Source organism: Patagioenas fasciata, chromosome 3 (genome assembly GCF_037038585.1).
Source record: "Patagioenas fasciata isolate bPatFas1 chromosome 3, bPatFas1.hap1, whole genome shotgun sequence".
In the NCBI taxonomy this organism is placed as follows: Eukaryota; Metazoa; Chordata; class Aves; order Columbiformes; family Columbidae; genus Patagioenas; species Patagioenas fasciata.
This window is the reverse complement of record NC_092522.1, coordinates 78281283-78305837: the sequence shown is the minus strand read 5'-3', so window position 1 is coordinate 78305837 and position 24555 is coordinate 78281283. Positions and strand designations below refer to the sequence as shown.

At 39.0% G+C, this 24555-nt stretch overlaps 1 protein-coding gene across 7 annotated transcripts in view; it reads left to right on the top strand.

Moving 5' to 3' along the window:
• Positions 1 to 4941: 4941 nt before the first annotated feature.
• Positions 4942 to 24555, top strand: part of ARMC2 (armadillo repeat containing 2) — a 68305-nt gene continuing 48691 nt past the window's right edge. For 3 of the 7 annotated variants that reach the window (XM_071806658.1, XM_071806655.1, XM_071806661.1), the window contains exons 1-7: positions 4947 to 5033; positions 5639 to 5686; positions 9569 to 9787; positions 11063 to 11135; positions 11414 to 11551; positions 13158 to 13326; positions 14583 to 14790. In XM_071806658.1, coding sequence (XP_071662759.1) covers positions 9573 to 9787; positions 11063 to 11135; positions 11414 to 11551; positions 13158 to 13326; positions 14583 to 14790 — 803 coding nt within the window. In that variant the 5' untranslated portion in view covers positions 4947 to 5033; positions 5639 to 5686; positions 9569 to 9572. Of the gene's footprint in view, positions 5034 to 5271; positions 5361 to 5638; positions 5687 to 9568; positions 9788 to 11062; positions 11136 to 11413; positions 11552 to 13157; positions 13327 to 14582; positions 14791 to 24555 lie in introns of those variants that run through there. The other 4 variants (XM_065835727.2, XM_071806660.1, XM_071806657.1 and 1 more) reach the window with 3 other exon arrangements.

Below are 24555 nucleotides of genomic sequence, written 5' to 3'. Positions count from 1 at the left end.
AACCTGGTAACTGTAAAGAAAAAAGAAAAAAAAAGAAAGAAATACCCACCAAACCATACAACTCTAATTTAGCGTTCTCCTGCAAAAATCATGAAGGGTCTCATTGGGTCCCTTCATGTGCTGAGTGGAGTTTCATCTTGTTTCCCGAATCAGCACAAAGTCAGTGACACTGCTTTACTTTTTTCCATGACATTTCCAGATATTAGTGATAAGTGCATTCCTTAGATGGCTATCATACATGTAGAATATATAGATGGATGGAGAATATGTAGCACTTAGAGACCATATGCATGCATGGAACCTGCTGGACCTCTGCATAACCATATGTGTAACATGAGTTGTGGAACAATGAGTCTGACACGAGTTGTGGAACAATGAGTCTGACACATTATGAACATGCAGCACCTGTGGTCTGCAGGCAGCCTGTATATATAGCGCAAGTGCGATGTGTTCTGGACACGTCCAGTTTATCACATATTCACAAATATTCTGCTCAACACATGCACAGAAGGTCTGGCATGACTGTGTATGTGCTGTGCTGTACATGGCTGGGACATCTGTCTTAGATTTCTTAGACACAAATCAGGAAGTCCAAGTTCTGTAGAACAATTTATTGCAAATATATATTCACTCATTGGGTTCCACTGTCACTAAAAATCATCTAAAGTAATTTGAGCTTGTTCCAATGATATTGCATGGTATTGGTTTAAAGCAAGCATGTTCTGTAAATTATGAATGTGCTCAGTCACTGCAGTAGCTTTGTTTCTGCTGTGAAAGTTTTGGTTTTAACTTTTTGGACTTTTTCTGAATACTGACATTTCAGTACTCATAATATACACTCCCCTTTCCCTCCCACCAGCAGCTGGTAGATACAATGTGACAGGAGAATGGGTTAGGAAGAAATGCTGATTCAGAAACCCTGAGAAAATAAACATGATCACTACATTAATGTACCAGCCCTTTTACAGTGAATTCCCTTCCTAAATTAGCTACATGTGTTCAGTGAGCTTCCCAAGGGGTTCTGTATCTCAATAGTCCTGACTCTGTCCATATCTCTGTTCCCAAAAATCTCTTCTGATTTAGGCAGTTCTTGGTATCCTTCACTGCAGGCTGATATGAATGCTAAGAGCAATATCCCAGCTCAGCATGCTGTCCATGAGGAGTGCACAGCCATTGTAAGGAGTGCACAACCAGCTGGTCATAAAAGGAGCACCTCGGACCACTAAATTTAAGGCTGTGTCTTGTGAGAAAACAAACATCTTCACCTGTCACTGGATCTTATCACAGCTTTTAGGCTTTATATTGCATTGTGGCTTCCATGATCTTCAAATTTTCCTTCCATATCTATTTATTCTTTAAAAAGGCTGTTGCCCCAAGTATCCCTTCCTGCTCTGGCTGTAGAAATTTGGGTCTTAAACTGAAAAGCAGCACCAAAGTCATGCTGAGTTCTGTCAGTCTAGTCAGGTCAAAAGGCAGACTGGAAGAAAAGCAGACATTTCACTAACATGCCAGGGATTTCCACTCCCTGGAGGAGGCAGCGGAATTAACAGGAAATCAATGAAAGCAGACATTGATGTAGGGACAATCGCATAGCAGGTGTGTGGCTGGTGGATGGCTCACAATGCTTAATTGGTACAAGAAGTCCTTACGTGCCGTGTGTCAGCAGAAATGCACCAGCGGAAGGGTATTTCACTTGGGAAGCCAGCATAACGTCACCAGGAAGGCTCAGGTTCTTCTTGACAGGACTGAACAGGCAGCAGGGAGGGAATCAAGTGCTGGCCAGAGTGAGGGTAAGGTGCAGAGTTTGCAGGATGCTGGTGCAGTGACCAAATCACACTGAACAATGCAAGCTAGAGATTGATCATGGAAATTTCCAAAATCTTAAATTTCAGCCAAATCTGACTATGATTTTAGGAATTTAAAAAAGATACATCTATCACAGAATATTGAAGACTGAAAGGGACCTCTGGAGATCATCTAGTCTACCTCCCCTTCTCAAAGCACTCAACTACAGCAGGTTACTCAGGGACCTTTTCAATCAGGTTTAGAATATCTCCAAAGATCTCCAAAGATCTCGACCACACAACCTCTCTGAGCAACCTGTTCTAGTGTTTGACTACCCTTACCATAGAAATTTGTTCTTATGTTTAAATGGAGTTTTCTGTATTTCAGTTTGTGCCTGCTACCTCTTGTCCATTCACTGGGCACCACTAAGAAGCCTGACTCCATCTTCTTTGCACCCTCCCTTCCAATATTTATATATTATTATATATTTTATATATTTATTCTTTTCCCATGACTTATTTCCTTGCTGCAGATAATAGAGTTCTTCATATACCTGTTTGATTAAAATTTATTAGACCACATAATGTAGGGGTTGTTTCTAACTGCTGTAAAATGAACTGTTTCACCTGCTTTTGTAATGAGCTACAAGTGATATGAAACACAGAGCTTATTTAACAGCACATACCAGATGGTCTATGTAAAGTTGAATACGACAAGAAGATTTTTTTTTTCCAGATTGGAGGTGGGACTGTTGTTTTGTTTTGAAAAAAGAGGAAAGAAACAGGGGAAAACAGGGCTTGCATTGCCAGTTGTGTTGCCGAAATGGCACTGGAGGCTGGTCTTGCAGGTCAGCAACAAGCAGCAGCGAGCAGGATGGATGAACAGACAGAGAGTGTAACATTGTTAACTGATTCTGAATTGCTCTGAAATATAGGCCTTGTATGCTTGGATATCCAGATAAGTTTAATTTCTAGATAAATTTAAGTTAGCCAAACTGAAAAGTGAGACTGGATACCAGCACAAAATTCCTTTCATGATTTTCAAATCTAAAAAAATAAAGTAACTCGAATGAATATCACATAATTGAATACTTTGTATTTTTTTTTGTCAGTTAGGCAGAACTGCTCAGAAAACACTGCTTTTACCTCAGCAATCTCTTGAACAAATACCAGCCTGACTAAACCAAGTTATTATATATGTTTTGATGATACTTCCATCCTAAAGCAGTGTTATTGCGAAGAAGATTTAATTAAGTAGCCACATTTAAAATAGGTGCTGAGAGAGTTCATTCAATGAAAAGCACATGAGAAACGGGATTTAAGTGAGAAAGTTGTATCAGTTGAGACATAGCACAGACATCACAAAAGAAATATTTGCTATAATTGCCAAAGCTCAGAGAATGAATAAAAAATTAACTCTTCAATTTGATGACCTAGAAAATAGAGGAGAAATAATGTGCATATGAAAAGGATTAAAGAAGAAGCCAAGAAAGAAGGCTTAGTGGGTTTAACTGGGTGGATTTAAAATTTGTTTAAAGAATTATGAGATGATAACAGTAAAAAGAGATTCAAACTGGCTTTACCAGGAAACAGATCTACACATTTTTTTTCTGTGAAACTTTGCTTGTATTATCTCAATAAAGACAGGTTCAGAAGAAAATAACAGAGAATGAACTAACTGAATGATCTGAAAATAACGTGCACGCACACACATTCTTTTGGCTTTTAAGGAAGAGTATACGAAGAAAAGCAAGTACAATACTAACAATGTTTTTGTTACATCAGATATTGAACTTGGCTGCAGAAGAAAGAGGAGTAGATGTCTAATTATTAGAGATAAAGTAGAAGGCAGCAAAGATAATGGCATGTGTTATGTAAACTGGGTAGGGTTACACATGGAGATCTTTTTACTGCTATCATGTCTGTCAGAATCAAAAGACGACCTGGAAAAGGATGTTTTTCTAGAAGAAAGGGGGACAACAGTCCTGTAGAGCTATTCAGAAAGACAAATTAAGTTTAAAATGTCCACGGAGTTCTTGTCTAACAAACATGAGGAAGTAAAAGTTATAATGTTAGTAAGCAATTAGTAAAAGCAGCTTTAAGTCACTAAGATATATATCTATATTTACATATAAATGTATATACAAGATGAATTTATTTGGAGAGTGCTTTCAGATATATCTGATGTTATAAAGGAAGCAAGGAAGAAGCTTGGTCAGATGGAGCTGTATTTGTTGTGTTTTTCTATTACTCACAAAGACATAATAACCACTCTTTTGTAGCAGTTTTTAGATAGATTTCAAAATGCATTCAGAGATAGCGAACAAAGGCTGTCCTTGTCAGTCACAGGCCTGTCTTTGTTGTTGTTAGGTGCCTGGAGATCTTCTGATACACGGTGGTGATGGCATTAGCCATCCTGGCAGTGGGAGGTGCACAAAGAAGCTGATCAGTGAGCACCTGGTGCCCCTGCCAACGGGGTCCCAAAACCTGGAGACAAGCTCATCTTTGGTAGAGCCTCACCCAGGAGGCAGCTTGGTTGGGGGGCACACCATATGTGATCCCCTCCTGCCATTCCAACAAGGCTCTCCAGCTCGTGGGACCGACTGAGCAGAGTTCTGCTGTGCATGATGTGAAAACACCCATATTTCAGCCTGCCAGAGAGCAGGGTTGCACTTCTGGACCAAGAGGAAGCCACTGAGATGGCCGACCTGGCTGACCCTGGGAAGGGGTTTTGAGGCTGATCACACCACACCTCAGTCCCCTGGTTTTATTTTACTCTGAAAAGCTTTCTGCGTCTCCATGTCCCATCTGTAAATCCGACCTCAGAGAGAAGGTATCACAACAGGACACATTCTGCATTTCCAAAGCGAGCAACCTTTGCTATTCCGAATATGGACTTTTGCCACTTTTACTGTGCCCTAAACGTGCGCCAGGACAGCTCGGCGGAAACGACCGCCGCCAGAAAACCACCAATCAACGGGCCAACGCCGCAGCAGGACCCCTCACTGCTCCTTCCCCTGGGGTGCGGGGACGCCACCGCGGACAATCAGCAACCCAACCGCCCCAAGACCAGCCCCGAATCGCGCCGCTCCCCCACCTCCCGCCCCGGCCTGGGCCGCGCATGCGCCCGTAGGTGCCCGCGCAGGCGCCATGGCGTCTCCGGGCTCCCCCAGACCCGCAGGTGCGGCTGTGGGATTGCGTGGGGCTGCACAGCACCGGCGGCACCGGGGCCGCGGTTCTCCGGTGGAGGTGGGTGCGAGTCCCACCCCGCACCAACGCGCTGTCGCCTCGACCGCATTTCACCCGCGGCCCGGCGGCCGCGGTGTGTACTGTTGCCATGGGAACAGCGGGCGCCGGTCCGGCCGGGTGCGGGGCCCGGCTGCGGCGGGGAGGGAGAGCGCAACCGCGACCGGCGCTCCGCGGAGACGGGTCCCGACCCTCCGCCGCGGGGGGCGGGGATGTTGGCGGGGCCATTAGGCAGAGCGTCTTGCTCAGAGCCCGCTGCTGGCGACAGCCGTGCTCGCCCGGCCGTAACGTTCGTCCTCCGGGGCGCGGAGCCCCGGGCTGGGGTGTGCGGTGAGTCGGGCGGGAGGTTGTGCAGAAGTGGCTGGGAAGGGAGAACGTCCGGGCCGCTTCCCGGCAGCTTGCTGTCCACCGTGTCCAGGGAAGAGGCTTGTTTGCCGAATTTCGGTGGGTTACTCTGCAAAGCCTGGATCAGCTTTGACTCCAACAGGTGCTGCTTATATGGGGAGTTCTTCTTGGACATTTTATCTTACAGCCACACTGGAAATCTTGCTTGGTTGAAGGCTGCAGGCTCAATTTCTCATAACTTTGGTCTCATTTCTTTTTAACAGTGATTGCTTCAAAATTTCACCAAGCTGAAAGCTTATCAGTTGTGATTGGTAAGTTGCTGATGTTTAAGATTGTATCTAATAATACGCCTTATTAATTCACTGTTATTAAGCCTGCATTTGGATGCTAAGTATTCTAGAGATTTGCCTGAGCAGACAGAACCTGGATTCAGATGTTGGTGAGCAGTGTTCAAGACTCGAGTACAGGGTTTCTCCTTACTCTACTTAGTGATTGCAAGTATACCAGCTCTGTGTGCTGGCAATTAAATGACCCTGGCTTTGAGACGGGAGATAAGATGGCAGAGTCAGTGTGGTGCCACATCTCGTATAGTCAGCCATGCTTCTCGCATGTGCTGATTGACCCAGGATAAGGGCTGTCAGGGTGCAGCTGTTTCTCTTCTGGAGACAGCGAGGACTAATCTGAGGTTCTCTGGCCAGTCCTCTGTTGAGCTGGGGTTCTCTGACCCAATGTCACTCTCTGCTGCTTTCAGTTCTTCTTAGACAGACAAGACCAGACCTCTGGATTAAACAACTCGGGAGAAAAAAGACCAGAGCCCAAGTATGGCTTTTCAGAGACTGGTGTAATACTCTTCTGCCTTCCAGTAGAGAGTCAGAGAGGAGCTATTCATTTGTGCAAGTTAAAGGCTACCTGGGAAACAGTGACAGCAGTGGGAGACAAGATCTGTGTGTACCAGTTATGCTGTCCCCGTTGACATTGCAACATTCCCTTTATTTGTCCCCTACTGGGATTGGGGAGCAAAATGGGAATGCCACTGGATTTTCAGAAAGAAGCGCTAACAATTAGAATTATTTCTTATTTGCAACTGAGATAGTTTATTTTTAAAGAGCTACAGAGTAGAGTTTGTGAACAAACATAAATTCTTACAAATAAATACAAAACCAGACAGAAATAGTCTTGTATAAACAATGAAAACCAAGGGTAAAAACATTGTATGCTGGGCAGCCAGTGCACTTGTTCTCCTTCCACTTCTGTGCTGCTCCTTCATTTTATACTTTCACATCCTGCTTGTTACTTTGTTGCACCATATTTTAAATTACTCTCTGGCACTGCAGTTGTGTGATTCAGGTACCTTATTCTCATCAAAGTCAAGAAAGCTTCTGGTGACTGTGAAGGTTTTTCCCTTATGCATGGTTCTAGGTTGTTGCTTTCTAGTCAAAGAAGCAGCATAATATACCTGAAGGTGCTTCCTCAAAACTTCTGCAGCATGGGACACTGGAGAGTGGATGAAACTTCTTTCTTGAGTGCTGCTGTAGCAGAGCAATTGCTTGATGCTTAATTGTTTCAGCCTTAGGCATTATAAAATAGAGAGTGCAAATTGTCTTTCTTTTGAGAAAGAGATGGTGGTTGTACTGTGACGGCACAGCAGCCAAACTCATTCGGGTAAAGAGTTACTCGTGGTTCTTAAATGCTTGCAAGAAAGAGTAAGCTTTCTTATTTTGTCATAGATATATATATATATTTATATATATATTTATATATATATACATACACACATCTCTCATTTTGTAACACTGTGTGCTTGTTTCTCTGTGTTCTGTTACATTTTCTAGCTAATGGTTGTGGGATATCAGTTAATAATATATTGGTACTGTATCACTACCACAATTCTAAATGTGTATAATACTACCTTATGCCAAAATGACAAAGTGTTAATGCTCTCATTGGGCTGGTAGTAAGTCTGACATTCTGCTTGCTGCCGCCGCAGCGCAGCAGCTCCCGGCTCGCTCTCATCCCAGCCTCGGTGCTGGGAAGCGGCGGCTGTGCCCACCAGCCTTGCTGCTCTCCCCTCTCTGCTAAAGCAGCAACGCAACTCAGTCAGGCATTTGAACTAAGTCATAGGTTCCCTTTGCAATAGTAATAAAACCTTGTTTTTAATGGATTGGAAGTGCCAAAGTAACACGACCTAATTAGGCTTACAGTAGGAAAAGTTTCTACGCCAGTTCAGAAGAAATAGGTAAGAGATGAAGGCGTCAACAAAAAAGTTATTATAATGGAACTGTAGCAAATAAATGTACCTCTAGGACAGAAAAGTTACAGTTGACAGTAGAGTTAACAAAAGCTTAAGCTGATGGTAGTGCTGTACCACAGAAACACATCATCTCTCTCAGGTTGCTGCTTAGTTTAACAATGAAGAACATATACAGAGTTCCTATAAAATACACATTTCAATGTCACAGCACAGAGATTTTTAAGAACTAAAGAAAGTGGTGTCCTTCAGAGATGAAATGTAAGATATTAAATTTCTTGAGAAGATTTATGTTAAAATTTAGCAAGGTCGATGGAAATATATAGACCCGAAAAGAAGAAATGTGAATTAGTTCAAATTTCTGATTTGTAGAATTGTGTTGATTATCGTTTAGTATTTATTAACAGCTATTTTTTCCATGTATGCTGGATAATAATGGTATCAGACATATGGCCTATGCAGAAGACCTTCCACTTGAAGGTCAAAATCTTGATTCTTAGTAGCTGGGAGAATAGGGAATGATAATCTACCTTCCTTGTTCAGTGGGGAATGGCTGTATAATTGCTTCAGATGGCTGCAGTGGAATTCCTTACTTAACTCTTTTGAATCATGTTGTAATAGAGGGAAGAGGAGGGAGCATAGAGGGCCAAATTCAGTCACAGTGAAGAAAAGTAACGTATTAATGGTAATCAAAAGGATTTAAAACACTGACAGGCTCCTGATCTGTTCCTCTGTTTTGTAATTATGCATGTTTTAGTGAAAGAGGTTGGTGCACTGCTCCTTAGCATCCAATTTTATCTTGTGTAGTTCAGCTGAAGGGGTTGGTTTGTGTATTAATTAAAGAAACTGTGCCAGAATGTACAGGCTCTGAAGGACAGAACAGAAGAGGCAGTTGGAAATGTAAAAATGCAGAACAGGAAGAAGTGAACTAAGAAACTAGAGAAATAGGATTTTTGCTCCGTAGTGTAGAAATAACCAAGATGATGGCGTCTGATCTACTGTTGTTTCATTGTCCTAAACTATGTGAGGGAATAGAACCTACCAGATGGTCTGAGTCAAAGACAGTGCAGAAACATATTTTTCTCTTTAGGTAAGTTTGAAAAGCAGAAGAGGAACTTTGGATGGTTTAAGGTTCATTATGACTTGGCTGTAAAATGACGAGGATGGTATCTACAGAGAATTGCACCAGGATAGTGATGGATTTTGCATGGCTTGAAAGATGAAGCAAGTCTTTCACTGCTCACTGCATTTGCTACAAGATGCAGCAAGACTTAACACAGACTCAGAGTTTGGATTGATAATTTATCTTATGTTAATGCTATTTCTGCATGTGCTTGAGGGTGGGTTCAGGAGCTGTTTCTCTTGCAGAAAAAAGATTGCCTGTTCTTCCTTGTCTCTGCTTATCAATTACTGGTGACTGTGGTTTAGTTACTGGTAGTAATATCTCTTTGATTTATTGGAAGCTGCCCTTGGTAAGGTTGATAACTTATTTGGGTATTTCTTAGGTTAAAGAGAAACTTTGTTTCCGATTACAGCATATTACTGAATTCTTGTTTTGGTTATGATGTTTTATAAGTAACCAGGTGTTAAGAAACATGTTTTCTGTAGTACTGGAGAGTACTACATTTGGCCCAGAAAGCACTGTCGGTACTGAGTGTGGTGTATTTTAGCTCCTTCAAAAACCTGAAGGTCTTCCATGTCATATGCTTTCTGCTCTTCTTCAGGATTTTCCTACAGAAGTGAGAAATTGTGAGGAAAATACAATATCAACAAGCCTTATTGTCCACTACTGCACCACTGTCTAGGATTTTGCTATAATATCCTTTTAAACTACATTGTGGTAGCATAAACATTGATGAATTAATAGGTTATAATTTAAAGCTAACACTATATTCTATACCTTCCATTATGTTGTACAGTGTTCTTCTTGTGCACTACTTTGCAGGGGAATGCAAGCTTCAAAGAATAAAAATACACAAAAGGCAGAACCATTCTACAGGCTTTCTGTCCCACAGCCGACCAGTTCTGAAATTATAAATGAAGCCAGAAATGTCCTGCGAACACTAAGAACTCGGAGACCGTTCACACCTACAGATGACCAAAGGAAACTTTTTGGATCCGGATCCTCACGAGCTCCTCAGAATAGACCCCCTTCTGTTTTTAGGTACCGTAGCTTCAAGTGTTTTTTCAAATATCCTTTAGCAGCAAAAGATTTGATTCTGTAATTATGTTTCTGGTGATTTTTTTTTTTTTTCCCCCCGTGTGTTAGTTTGTATTCCTAATCACATCCTTGCTTTCTTCTGATGATCCTTACTGTTGATGTTAATCTACCTGTCCAGGAAGTTCCTGTGGATCAGAGCTACCAGACGCAGTCATTACACTAGTTTTGTATGTGGAGAATAGTATAGGAAAGTGATCTGTACCCCACCTTTTTCTTAAGGCAATGTATGCTTGTAATTGAGATAGCCTTCAACTTTTTCCTAGAAGCTGTGAAAGCTTGCTTGTTTCCACATAAACTGTATGCTAGATCTTTTTTTTCAGAGCTTTCTCATGTCTTTTAAAATACAAAATTGTAGGTCTCAACTCAATTGTAGGAGTTTTATTATGTAGCATAATTCGCAGAGCTTAATAGATCTGTCTCCTGTGATGAAAGAGAAAAACAAATGTCTATTGGGCTTTTTACATTTTCCCAGTGTGTTTTTGCTCTCCGTATATGCCGTATAACCTAATGACTGTAAAGAGGAGATATGAGCTGTGTTTGTAATGTTAAGTGTCCAGGCATGCTGGAAGGGACGCTGAAACATGTTTGAGTGACCATACAAGTAAGTCAGGGTTGATGCTTTTTTCATGGCAGCATGACCTGAGGCACTTAATGTCTCAGGTGTTCCTTGCTGCATAGCGTTGTGCCCTTACAGAAGGCAGGAGCCCGAGAGTGACTTGGCTGCTTGTTAGTGAGCAGGTAATGAGGTCGTTCTGGCTGACATCCATGCTTGTTCTGTCCATGCTTCTCCTGTGTATGGCGAGCAGCATGCCCATGCCTGTGTGAGCCTGGGGTTTCTGCCCCGCGTTGTTCTGCAGCCTGTGTCAGATAGCTTGGCCACAAACTGCAGTTGGCTTCGTGCATGAATTTAAGCTTATATTAGAGAGTTGTTATGGATGTATATGAAATAAACCATATCATGGCAGATGTGCAGATCTTGTAATTCTTCTCCCTTGATGCTGCTGAATTCTTGGATATCCAGGTTAAATAGCGTTCGTGGAAGAAACACGATGGTGTTAAAGTTCTCTGTCACTCTTCCTTTCTTCCTCCTTTCCCTTGTATTCATTGGCAAAGGGAAGAAATATGCAATAAAAAGCAAAAACAACAACAGCAAAAGAAACCCAACCACAGAACACTGGATCAGCTTTATTCATATTATGTTTCATTTCTTTATAATAGTCTTCATGCATCCAGTTTTGATGTGACTGAATCAAGACCAGTGTCTGGTGTTCGTCTGAGCCCACTGGATCACGTGAGTGCTCTGGAAATGACTGTTCAGTACTGGCATAAAAATATGTGTATCAGTAGTGTTAGGAAAATATATGGTTTAAACAGGTTGGAGAGAAATGGAAGCTTCTTGTAATGTTAATCTGAGACTTACAAAGTCAGTTTTGCCACTTTTTCCCCCAAATAAACCTGAAAATAATTTATTTTCAAATTGCTATATTTCTTTATAATTCTAAGTGACATGAACAGGAATCAGAAAACAGATATTTGTGTCAACTTTCTTGTGTGAACTTACTAAAATAGAAAAAGGTTATGAGCATCAACTTGAACCAGCAATGTGCCCTTGCCACCAAGAAGAGAGCCAATGGTATCCTGGAGAGCTTTGGGAGCAGCATTGCCAGCAGGTTTGGGCGAGCAATCCTTCCCCTCTGCTCAGCACTGGTAAGGTCATACCTGGAGTGGTGGCTCCCATTCTGGGCTCCCCAGTACAAGAGAGACTTGTAGAAACTGGAGAGAGTCCTGTGAAGGGCCACTGGGATGATTAAGGGACTGGAGAAAGCCTGAGAGGTCAGGGACCATTCAGCCTGGAGAAAAGAAGCCTCAGGGAGGATCTTCTCCATATATAAATAACTGAAGCGGGGGTAGAAGAGGTTTTGGGGTCTCTGTCCTTGGAGATCTTCAAAAACTGCCTGGACACGGTCCTGGGCAAAATCATCTCTAGATGGCCCTGCTTGAGCAGGGGGTTTGGGCAAAATGTCCTTCAGAGATCCCTTCCAACCCCAGCCATTCTGTGCTTCTGTGATCAATAACTTGAAAGTAACTAGATTGATTGTGCTATTTGACTTACACATCTATAAAGCGTAATGATTGTAGTTTATTTAAAAACCAGATAGAGGTACTTGAAAGAATCCTTTTTCCCTCTCTGTGGAAATTTTGGACTATTTTCTATTCATAAGTATTTATTCTTTCAGGTATCTTATGTTTAATCTTTAAAAATAAGATTGTCACAATCATTTGTTTAGGATCTGAGAGAACAGAGAGCATGCTAAAACAGCCAAATAGGCTTGCTGTATATATTGTTTCTTCAAGATAGTAATCTAAATGTAACATTATTTAGGAAATGCTGAAAAAAATTCCAAGAAAAGTTATACTTCAGTAATTTTGATAAAGTTGTGTATTTATAATAATCAAATTAAAAAATAAAAACGGACCATACTTATATTTAGATTAGATATATCTACAGTTGGATTAAAATACTGGTGTTACATTTTCATTTCTCTTGTGTGTGAGAGTGGAAAAAAATAGAGAAAACTACTGTTATGACCAATGCAAAAAATGCCTTTTCTGTTTTACCAATGGAGATAAGTTAGTACACTGTAGATGTAGAACTTGTTTTAAGGAAATTGGAGAGAACCTTGATCTTAGAGGTCGATGTGTTTGTGTAGGGCACAAATGTTTTGTACCAGAGGTTCAGCGGGTTGGTCACGTAAGATACTGACATAAATAAAACTAGAACTTGCGTGTTTCTGATCTGCGTGATTTGTCTGAGTGTGATAGGAAGTGGTACAAATGATATGGACACATTTGAAGTGTTTTGGAAATCCTACTTTAGTACTCAAGAACAAACCAGAAAGAATAGACGTGCCTCTAGAATTGTTAGTGCAAGTCTTTGGCACAATTTCTTTTTTGACACATGAGCATACTGCAGATGATGTTAAATGAATATTTACAAGGGAAATAAATAATTAGGAGTGTCAGTTGCTCTACTCAGGCTAGTTTTTATTTTCTGCACCCCAGATGTTTGCTTTTACATGGCTTTCTGTGATGCTAATGGTATAGATGTCTGGCTTGTTCAGTGTAATGCTATCATTAGATTCTGGGTATGAAAATGAACATTTTTTAACAAGTGAACTTATGTAACTTTAATCTGTTCTATTCTGAGCTTAACCCATTGTATAAATAATTTGGGTTTCTTTTTTTATTTATTTATTGCTTATATGAAAATGAAATTGCCTGTGATTTTATGTCTTCTTTATCTTTGTGACAGAAACCAATACTAGTCACTTTTACAAAAGATGAAGATTCTTCCATTTGCCTTCCAAAGCCTCCTGCGGACGCCACAGAGGTTAGAAAAGTCAACAGTGCACGGGCACGCTTATTTAGAAGAACCTCTCAGGGAAATTTCCTTTCTGCTAAAATGGTTTCTCCTGATCAGAGTAAGACTGTTTTGATACATATTATTTTGTAGAAAAAAGCCTGCATGATGGGTTTTAATAGTGTTAATTACATTAATTATTATATCAAAGGACCTAGGTGTCCTTTCCGAGTAAATTTTTAAAATATTTAAATGACTTTAAGGCCATTTGAAAATGCGATTTCCAGAAATGACACTGACTTTCACTTGTGAAAGTGAGTTTAAAGTTACTCAGGTGCATTTCTTTTCTATAGGTGTCTAAGTAAAGGAATTTTAACTGAAAGTTTTCTTCAATGAAGAAAAATAACATTAAATGCTGATATCTTTTAAAGAGATATTGAGATGGCATCATCTAAGGAGATTCCCTGGTGGATTTTTGAGCAAAAAGGGAGGAGTAAAAAGGAATTATATGTCTTAACAAGCCTCCAACTACACCGTATTTGCTGTTAAAAGTTTCCTTAGCAGAGACTTAATAAAAGTTGCTAAATGTGGGATTTAAAAGTAATTTTCTTGCAGATGGGGAATGACTTGACATTTTGGTTTCCTTTACATTGGGTCATGATAAAACGTGCTGGAACCCTGTCTTTAATGAAGACTTATTTGTAATAGTGACAATTCTTACATTGCCTGGGATTGTTACTTTACACGATAGACTGAATATCTCACTTTTAACCTTGTTGCAAAATAAGTCTTATACAAAAAGTACTAAACTTTACTTCATTATTATGTACATATTCTATAAATATGTATTTACATCTTATACCCCTATATGTAGTTTAATCCATTAGCCTTAAAAGTTGATGTTACTAATTGGACAAGTTGAGAACCTAATGTATTATAATTATAGCCTGAGTTTACCTCTTCTTCCCTTTGGGGATCAGGCAAATGTTCACCTAAGTTTTTCGTGCAGATTCTTATCATATATACATACCAAGGTATAAGATTTACAGTTATCTTTTGCTTCAGGTCCTTCATAATATACAGATCCTGAAATATAAACATTCATTTCACAAGGTACAATCAACTTATATGTAAAATGGAAATTAAAAAAAAAAAAAAATTAAAATGTTAAAACACAAATCCAAAAGACTTTTAGAAATTATGTTCATAAGAAGACTTTGACTACTTTGCTCTAAATAGTCTTAAGCTGTCTCACCTTTTAAATAGATATAAGCAAATTTTGATCACATAACATGACAAACAGTAATTCATTTTGAACTCCATCACATGTAGTTATTATATCACTTCTACAAAATATATTCTCTTTGGCAATTTCAGATGAAGAGAATCCAGATTCTGAAGAACCCTCTATGAAGAGTAATCTTTGCAGAAGTAATGATAACTGCTTAGCAGAGCAAAGGTCACACACACCATTTAATGATGACAGTAGACAATTAATTTGTAATGAGCATATCAGCAGATTGGAGAGGGAAGACTTCCTAAAAGGGACAACAGGAACATTTTTCTTTCAACTGGGAGGAGAAAGGTCAGTGTTGCTTGAGTGTGATAATGTGCACACTCCACACAGCCTTCTGCCTACATATTCAATTGTGCAAGTATCAAAATGGTTAAAATTGATGGAAATTAAAGGTAGCACTATTTATACATTAAAACAAAAATATTTATACTTCTGTTCTTAGGAAGTTTCTACACTGAAAAGACTAATTTTTCCAAAAATTGTTGGTAGGAATTGCTTGATATGAGAACTTTAATTTTCTTTGTTAATTAACATTTCAAAACTAAGTCTTCTAATAATTGCGTGTAGAATACTCAAGTTTAAATTCAATGTGCTTGTTTTTATAGTTCAGGCCTCTTGTTTGAAGGTGCTATAATTCTTCCCTTAGCTCTGCAGATGGGTAGAGCTATGTTTTCAGTTCTGGTATTGGGGAAATATGTGTTCATACACAAAAAACCAGGCTTAAACTCATTGGCAACAGAGACAGCATTTTTTTGTGTCTTTGAATTTTTTTTTAGTTTTTTTTTTTTTTTTTTTTATGACCAAACAGATCTAAGAGATGAATGACACTTATGTGCATGCATTCTGTTTTTACTGAACCTGGATTATTACATCTATTCTGTAGTTCACAGGTCTGAATTCTTGCACAGGGAGGAATAGTCTGTGGCTCTGTATTCAATAGGTGTATCAGTCACAGCATGAGCAGTTGGATGAACAACTGGTTTGTGATAACATTGACAGATCTGACAATCTCTACAACAAAGAATGAATAACAGTTTATTTTCAAAACACATCCTAGAAACTCTTGGTTACTCTTAAATATAAATAATTACCAGTAGATACCTTTTCTTCTAGTATGTTTTTATGCTTAGGAAAAAAAATTCCATGGATATTCTTAAGCACCTTTGATACTAAGTAATATATTCTTAATTTCAGAAAATGTAACACCTTTCATTTACTAACTTGATGATTATACTGAATAGTTTAGAGAATGTTGTCTATTGAGGCTATTACAGCAAATAATACAAAGCAGAGCTATTGTAACATTCTTCTGTTGTATCAGACTGAAAACAGGATTAAAAAAAATCTGAAAGACTGGAGACTTGTGGGAGCAAAGAAAAAGTTTCATGAGTATGGAGGGAGGGAAAATAAGAAAACAAACCCAGCGATGGAAAATTGTGAATGAAGGAAAGTTAAGCACCAAGGAGAATAATTTTCTCCCATGAAAATCAGTGACCCAAAAGACTTTTTAGGTGAGGACTGGATGGATGATTATTATACTACATAAGTTATTGTAATTTAACTTCTATTTAGTGTAGTGTGGAGTACTTTACTGTTGCAACTGAAATGGGTAGTTAGTTAATAGTATCTGAGTGTCTCTAATAAGAAAGCACCAGTCGATACTTTTACTAATTGGAAGAATGCCATTCCGAGTCATAATTTTAAAACTTGCAGGTATGATTGAATAGTTGACCCATTATACATCTGTGCTATCTGTTCAAAGTTAAATACTTCTCCTTTATAAGATTGAGAGCTCTGCAAGTTTTTGATTTGGGGTTTTTGTTACTGGTACTTTTCACAAACACTCATTCATGTGGCATTGTGTACCATGATCATGGAGTTTTCTGGCAGCCTGAACCACAGGATGTCACGATTAACCTTGATTACCTTGATAGTTTTTGAAATTTAATGGCTTCTCTGTTGAAATACTCTAAGGGACAGGCAAAAAAGCCTATTACCAAAAAGATTGTTTGTTGCAACATGAAGTTTTATAGGATGTTTTCAGTTCAGTTTCTCTAAACTTCTCCAGGGGAGTTTTAGAAATTATACAAAGTGGAAAGGGGAAAGTTATGTATTTTCAATATTATATTCTTCAGCTATCCTTATGCATATTTGAAGAACAAGCTGTCAAGGTTCATTTTGTGCAAGCTTTGCTGGCTTAATTTATGATCTGTTACTTACTTTTCTCATTCTGAACGTGATAGCTAAGATACTAATGATTCTAACCATAAAAGAGGGAATGTTAATTCATGTAACTTGTCATATCCACATTTGAACTAGGGAGAATAACACTAGAAGTAGTTGAATCTCACCCATCACTTAAGTTAGACCTCAAATTACAAGCCTTAAGAAAATACAGAAGAAAGTTTTCCAATCTTATTCTGACTAGTTTTCTCCAAAACAGAGAAGTAACATTCTTTCCTCTTTCTGTGTTGAATGCAAGATCTGTATTTTTGCACAATGCATCTTTACCTTCTCCTGTGGGTTTTGCATGCTTTCTGTGTACTTGAGAGAGAAATAATTTTTGCCAATTCTGCCCAAGAGATGCTGCCTGTGCTGCTTTATACCCTTGGACCAAGGATCACTAACAACATTTGGATGCTCATATGGCTTAGAGTACCAGACATACCTGTAAAGCTGCAATAGTTTTGGGCTCCTCATCATAAGAAGGACATTTTATTTATTTTACATAAAGGACATTTAAAACTATTCTGACTTCTAAAATAAAACAATAATAATCATAAGAAGGACACTGAATTACTGGAGAGAGTGCAGAGGAGGGTGATGAAGCTGGTGAGGGGCCTGGAGCACAAGTCTGAGGAGTGGCTGAGGGAACTGGGGCTGTTTAGTCTGGAGAAAAGGAGGCTGAGGGGAGACCTTATCACTGTCTACAGCTACCTGAAAGGAGGTTGTAGCGAGGTGGGTGTTGGTCTCTTCTCCCAAGTAACGAGTGGTAGGACAAGGGGAAATGGCCTTAAGTTGCACCAGGGAGGTTTAGATTGGATATTAGGAAAAAATTCTTCACAGAAATGGTCGTCAGGCATTGGAACAGGCTGCCCAGGGAGGTGGTGGAGTCACCATCCCTGGAGGTGTTTAAAAGACATTTAGATAAGGTTCTTAGGGACATGGTTTAGTGCTAGAGTTAGGTTAGGTTATGGTTGGACTCAGTGATCCTGGGGGAACATTGTCTTTCAAACAAAATGATTCTATGATATTATGCACAAAAATAATAACAGATACTTTCCCTTTAGTAAAGGACAAAGATTCCTTATCTGTATCAGCCCAAGCAGTTCATGCTATCGTATGATAGAATGGCTCTGAGTAATCTCAGCTGCTCTCATACATTTTAACTCATGGCTAAGACTTAGACCAATAAACATGTCAGTTCAGTATTCACATATGGTACTATACAAGTCAGGCAGACCTTGATCTTTTCTGAGTGCAGGGATGTCATTCTTCATCTGACAAGGTGATTGAAACATATCAAATACCTGCCCTTCAGTATAGTTCATTGAGTTTGGTCTTGATAGGCATTGTATATGAAAGGTTCCAATACCATAGAGAGGTCATTGCAGTAAGAGAATTTTGGAATTCTTTCTCAATAGAACATGTTTACAGCTACCAGATTATCACTATGATTAGATTGCATCTTTGTCTGTCTCATAAATATTATACTTGAGGCATCTTGTATGAAGTTAAAAGATATTTTTATTTAGAGTACATTGTATTCAGGATTAATAGGTTGAGAGCTTAAAGGAATGTGAAGACTTTTATTACCTGGAGTTCCTGTCATTCTCCACATGGAGCAGTTCTGTCATCCTCCATTCTGTATCCCAGTGACTTAAAATCCTTGCTCTAATTAAGCAAGGGGATTATAGAAATAGTATACCTCGTATAGGAGGAAGTGCATGCGGCTCTTTACTCCTTTGCCCAAGTTCTTATATATGTACCAAAATTACTTTTCCAATAAAACTCTGTTTTGGTTTATGATGAAATTGTGGAGCATGCCAAAATAGTATGGCAGATTCCTGCCATTAGTGCTGTTACATTTATTTCAAGGAGAACAGAAGGGAGGTATTTTATTCCAGCAAGAGACTTGCTCACTTTCCATCTCAAATTCTTTTGTTGTCCCAAGGGCTGATGAAAAGAATGAACAGTGCTAATGAAATCATTACCCCTTTATAAAGGTACTAGGGCAAAAAAAAAGAGAAAAGGACCTTTTAAGGGAAGAGTTATTTGTCATTTTGTTTGCAATTCTGTTTTGGAAATAACCATCTAGTTATAACAGAATAGGTATATTAATTGAAGCAGATTGAATTTATTGACATATTGCCTCAGGAAAGCAAGGAACAATTGCTGACAGTCATAAGGAAGCTAAGTTTTGTTTACATCTTCATCCAGCCATTGTGCCTTGCCATCTATTGTGATTGCTATAAAAAATGAAACTTCTAAAACGTTTTCTGCATTCATATATTTCAACAGAAGTGTCAACAGTGATAGCAGATTTGTTGATGAAGGGCAGCAGTTTCCCTGGTGTGAAAAGATGACTTTTATTTTTTCCTCCAATTTCTCAAAATTCTGAAAGCTTAGATGTCATTCCAGGACTTCTTAGAAACATAAATGCCTTCAATGAGGAAAAACTTGCTGGGAAACAGTTGCTTCCCAAGTGGGCTGCTCTATACTTTTTTTAAAAAAGTGATTACCACAAATAGCTACAAAAGGATTAGAAGGTGCTGTAAAGAAGATATACTGTGTCCTTCCTTCCATCTTCATTGCTGTCCTTATTAAATGCCTGTTTGACAGAATCCTTGAGAGGTGTTTATCAACTGCTTCCGTGAGACTATTTTCTCTTTCTTGTGCTTTTTAGAGTTTCGGAATGCTTCAATAGAAAACTACAAAAGCAGGGGACAAATGATTGCTGTCTGATTGCTTAAACTAGCTTCACATCTGCACCCAAAATATTAAGTCCTTCTCAGAGAAAAGAATTCCAACAGAAGAGAGATATTTCTTTCCTGAAGGAAGTGCCTGTTCTGTTTTGCTCTGGGTGAATTTTTGAAATGAATGACATACAACAAACTAATATTCACACCATGATTTAGCTGATATTGCTGCAGATTGTCCAGACTTCTTTCAGGATTTGTCTTTTCCCATTACCTGTATTCTCAACTTCTGGAGTTCTCATACAGACATGGGAACAGGACATTAATCTACTCCTAACTAATCTTTCTGTATTTCTGCCTCAGGTGCACTAGCTGTTTAGACCACTGATTTAAGAAAGAAACAATTGAGTGGTGGGAAAGCTTTCACAGGTGGAGCTTTCTACAGTGTTTTCCAAATAAAATAGGACACTTGCCCTTCCAAGAAGGTGCGTATTTTTGTATAGGGTCAGGGGATACTGAGAGAAAATTGGGAATGAAGAATTATTTTTTTCAGAATTTTATAGACTTCTGAAAAAAAGAGCAACAGGTAGCTGTTAATCTCTGGCCTCTTGTGAAAGAGAGAGTGGGGTTTAGGCTCGTTTTTACAGCCTACTCCACAGGGAGTCTTTCCACTCTAGTCATTAGTCTCAGGATAAGGGCATTGGTCTCCAAATCTGGGAGATGCAGGTCTTGAGGGTCCTTGTGACCGATTGAATGTTAGTTCTAGAATGGGATAGTATGCCATGCAAGGGGTGAAAAAGGAATGCAAATTCAGTCCAGGTAGGACTATAATAACAACAGATTTAGATTGAATTTTTGCTTAGAATGAGAATGCTTATGCAAATTCAAGTTAGGAAGATGAAGGTGCTGTGGTTTTCAGATTTAAATCTATTTAGGCTAGTATTTTAGATATTTTTTTAATGGTTAGAATTAGGCTATCAGTTTTCTGTTTGCTTAAAGATGCCCTGCCACAAATACGTATTGTTAATATTTTCTGTATTAGGCAGAAGATGCAAAGACTGTGAAGAATAAAAAGAGTAAGGATATAGGTTTTTCATCAACCTCTATTGTTCTTTGAGGCCGTACTATTTAACATGTGCATGAAGTTCTTTATCAACAGCCTGTGTAAATAGAATGCTATATTTTTTTTATCGCTGGAGCCGTCATCAGTAATGGGCTATGCCCATCGCTGTGTTTATAGAGGAATTGTTATTTGTTCATCTTTGGGATGACTCAGAGTGTAGTTGGCCTATCTGTCAACATACTTTTGCAAATTACATTGCCTTTCTACTATTTATCCTTTCTCATATCAGTGGAATCAGTTATAGTTATAGTCTCAGTTATAGTTTTCACTGCATTTATTTTTGTCTTTTCTGGTGATGTTACTTATGACATAATCCTCTACAATTCCTGAAATAATTTCAGGACATCTATATTATCAGTTTTTCAATAATTTGCATGCTTTTGAAAATCTTAGTAGCTGAGAAACAGAACTGACTAGAAGTTTGTGTCATTGGTTTAATATTTCGACTTATATTTCCTTTAGGTGTCCGCAAGTAATTTACTATGTCTCTGTTATGTTTTCTAAAAGGAAAATAGTCTTTAAAAATTGGGCTGCTATAGTCATTTTTTTTTTTGAGGCCCACCTATTAATTGTTTCCACATTGTGTTTGTATCTGTCTTGTTTGTCCCTGAGATGACATTATAGAAAGGAAAGTTCAGTGGTAGTTGAGCAAAATAGGGACATGTTCTCTTCAGTGGTTCAGTGAAGGACAATTCTTTGCCTCAAAAGATATCTAAATTCTTTTTCTAAAAAGACACCAAGTGTCTTTCAGGTGCTAAGTTGTGGGTCAGGAAGAAATCACCTGGTTTAAAACAAAACAAAACCCACAAAAACATATTCCCTACTATTCAACCAATGAAAAGAAATACAGAAAACTAATTGTGATGTCCTTTTGGCAATGTAAAAGGTCTGCATAGTATAAATAGGAGTAAATGCATTAATGAAAAATGGAAATGCTAATTGGCATATGGAAAAAATTAATTTCTATGAGGATGAACAATAAAATACTATTTTTTTTCTCATTTTTCCAAAAGCTGAAACCAATTCCTATTAGTTGCTTTGGCAAAAATACTAGGCTGTTGTTTACACTTCTTTTCAAAGTCTGCGGAACAGTGTCTTTGTTATTAAAAATCAGTAACTATAGTTTAGAGTTAGAACTCTTGTTTCTTGATCACTGAACACTTGTGGTAGAAGAATCCCAGTAGCAGAGGACTTATGTTCTAAAGCAGTGGCTCTTAAGCATTGTGTAACTGAACGTTGTCTGAGAAAACCAGTTGTAATCTCTCTCACTTGCTCCAGCTCCACATCAGACTCCCCTTCTCCTTTGCCTTGGGGTTCTTGCACCACCTTGTTCCTTGCTGCAGACTCAGGGTCTGCTGCATCATATTTCTTGCTCGGATTCCCACGGTCACCTTTAGTTCCTTTTTAATTTTCCCGGGGCTGCCATGCTCGTTTTTGAAATGAAGCTGTTGTGTCTGGCTGTGTCCTGATAAACTTGGTCTGGACCCTTCGGTGTCTTTGCACCATGCTCTCCTGTGGTCCTCCCAAGAGACCTGATTCATAAGATCACCGTTCTGAAAAATTTAGAAGAATGACAAAGGTGAGTGCAAAGTTCTGCACCTGGGGAGGAACAACCCCAGGCACCAGTATGTACTGGGAGCCTTCCAGCTGGGATGTAGATTTGTGGAAGAAGACTCAGGGGGTCCTGGTGGATTCCAAGTTAATAGAACAGCTCAGGTTGGAAGGGACCTCAAAAGGTCATCTAGTCCAATCTTTTGTGGAAAAGGGAGCCTAAATGAGATTACCTAACATCCTGTTCATCTGCATCTCGAAAACCTCCTCTGCATCTGGAGTATTGGGTTCAGTTCTTCACTCCCCAGTGCAATAGAGATATGGAGCTGCTGGAGGGAGTCCAGCTACTAAAGTCCTTCATATAAGGAAAGGCTGGGGGAGCTGGGACTGTTTATCCTAGAGAACAGGAGGCTTGGAAGGGGTCCTATCAATGTACATAGATACCTGGAGGGAGGGTGCATTGTGACATCCTCTTTGGTTGTGTGAAAAGAGCTCTTCCTTCTCCCCAGTAGCGGGCACTCAAAAGAGGAAAAACTAGTTATTTACCTGTTCTTTTTAGAGACTTTTTGTTTTGTATATGCTTTCACAACACATCCTTGCAGCTTATCCCTTTGTAGTCTATATAGAATTTGGGAATCTTTGGCTGAAAGGAGAATACACAACTGCTTAAATAGCCAAATGATCCTTATCAACAGAAGGCATGCCATCCTGGATACTGCTAGCATTAAAAATAAACCCACATTACAGTGCGAATGTAGTCACAGTCTGAATGTACTTGTCAGTAACGTCTCAAAGAACTGTCTTTCTGAAGGACATACCTGCTTCAGGATTACCCACAATCGGGGGACTGAGCTCTGATCAAGTCTGAAGGAACACCTTTGTGTGTAGTAGTCTTTTTGATACATGTGGCTTGCCTGAGCAGACCCCCAGGATCTGCTTAGCATTCCTCTAAATCTGTTGTTCTTCCCACTTAGTGAAATGTCTTGATTTTTGTGTGCAGATAGGTCATGTCTGGCTTTCCAATGCACACAATGCGTGTTTGTAAAATCAGATGTTCAGAGCTTGTATTTATGTATAAACAGTCTGCATCTTTTACTTACTGCAGTGCTTAAGCTGTTTTTAGAGCCTTGTGAAAAGTTAGAAATTGCTCTCCTGGATGTTTGAGGAACTGAAAACATCAATATATGAAGGATCAAAAAAAAATTTATAAAAATTTGAGTCATGTTTTCAGGTTTAAAATTGACAAGAAGAAAGGAAGTTTGTTGGGGGTTGAAGGGGATTAATGGAGGAAATGAAGGAATGAAGGAAAATATACTGGGGAGAAATAGCATGACTATGGGGGGAAAAATGGAAGAAGAAAGACAGGGTGGTGGTGGGGAATGCATCAGGGTAGAAAACACAAAGGCAGAAGCTGAAGGAGAAGTGCAGGCTGGGCATCCTAACAGCACCCTCTTTGCTGGAGACATCTAAGAAGCTTTTTGGTCACTGTTAGAAGATGCTGGACAAGTAGGACTTCCAGCATAACCTATTATGACTTTTGCATATTTTTGTTACATAAATTGCTAGCGTATTTTTACATGAAGTATGATTGCTTTTGGTTTTGACCTTATCAAAATAAAGACATAAAAGGGCTGTAAGGCCAAACAATGAGACTATCGGGGCTTAGATTTGCTTATGAGGAAGGAACTTAGAAGATTAGAACTGTAGTGCTATATGTATAGAAAGTGCTCTGCAAATATAGATGCTCAAAAATTGTATGCTCATAATTACAGTTTTCTGACTTAAGAAAAAGGGCACCAAAGAAATAAAAGGAAATGTAAAGGCAATAAACTCAGATGCTTTAGAAATTTGTTTAAAAATAAACTGAATTCCACCCCTCAACTAAATATTACTTTACTTTAGAAAATGCTACTAGAAGTTAGCAATGAGGCAACATTTTATGGAGAGCACATGGATGATAAGAGATCTTTTATGTGGCGACAACACAGAGTAATGCTTCTTATCAGAAGGAACTTCTGAAGAGGTTTTTCTTATGGTGTCTATACCAGTTTTATGTCTTCTTCTGATACACTAAAAAAGGAAGTTGAAGACAAGCTTTTGGACTAACTAGACTATAATCTAGTTCATATTTTTATGAAATGTACGTAAACATATGTTCTATAAATTTTAGTATTGTGGGTTTTTGCAAGCTATCTTCCAAGTTACCTAGAAATGTTGCTTAAATATTGCTCATGTTTAAGATTTACTGTGATTTTGAAATTTTTGTGTGGAGCTGAGTGAGAGAAAATGCTGTTTCGGTAGTCAGTCTCCATAAAGTCCTTGGATGTTAAGCCTCATATTCCTTCTATTTCTGATGATGGAATCTAGTTTTGTTCTTGCAATGTCTTCAACCACCCCTCATCCCAAAGAAGTTGCCTTAACCAGTCATATAGAATTTGCCAACAAGATACCTATAAATAC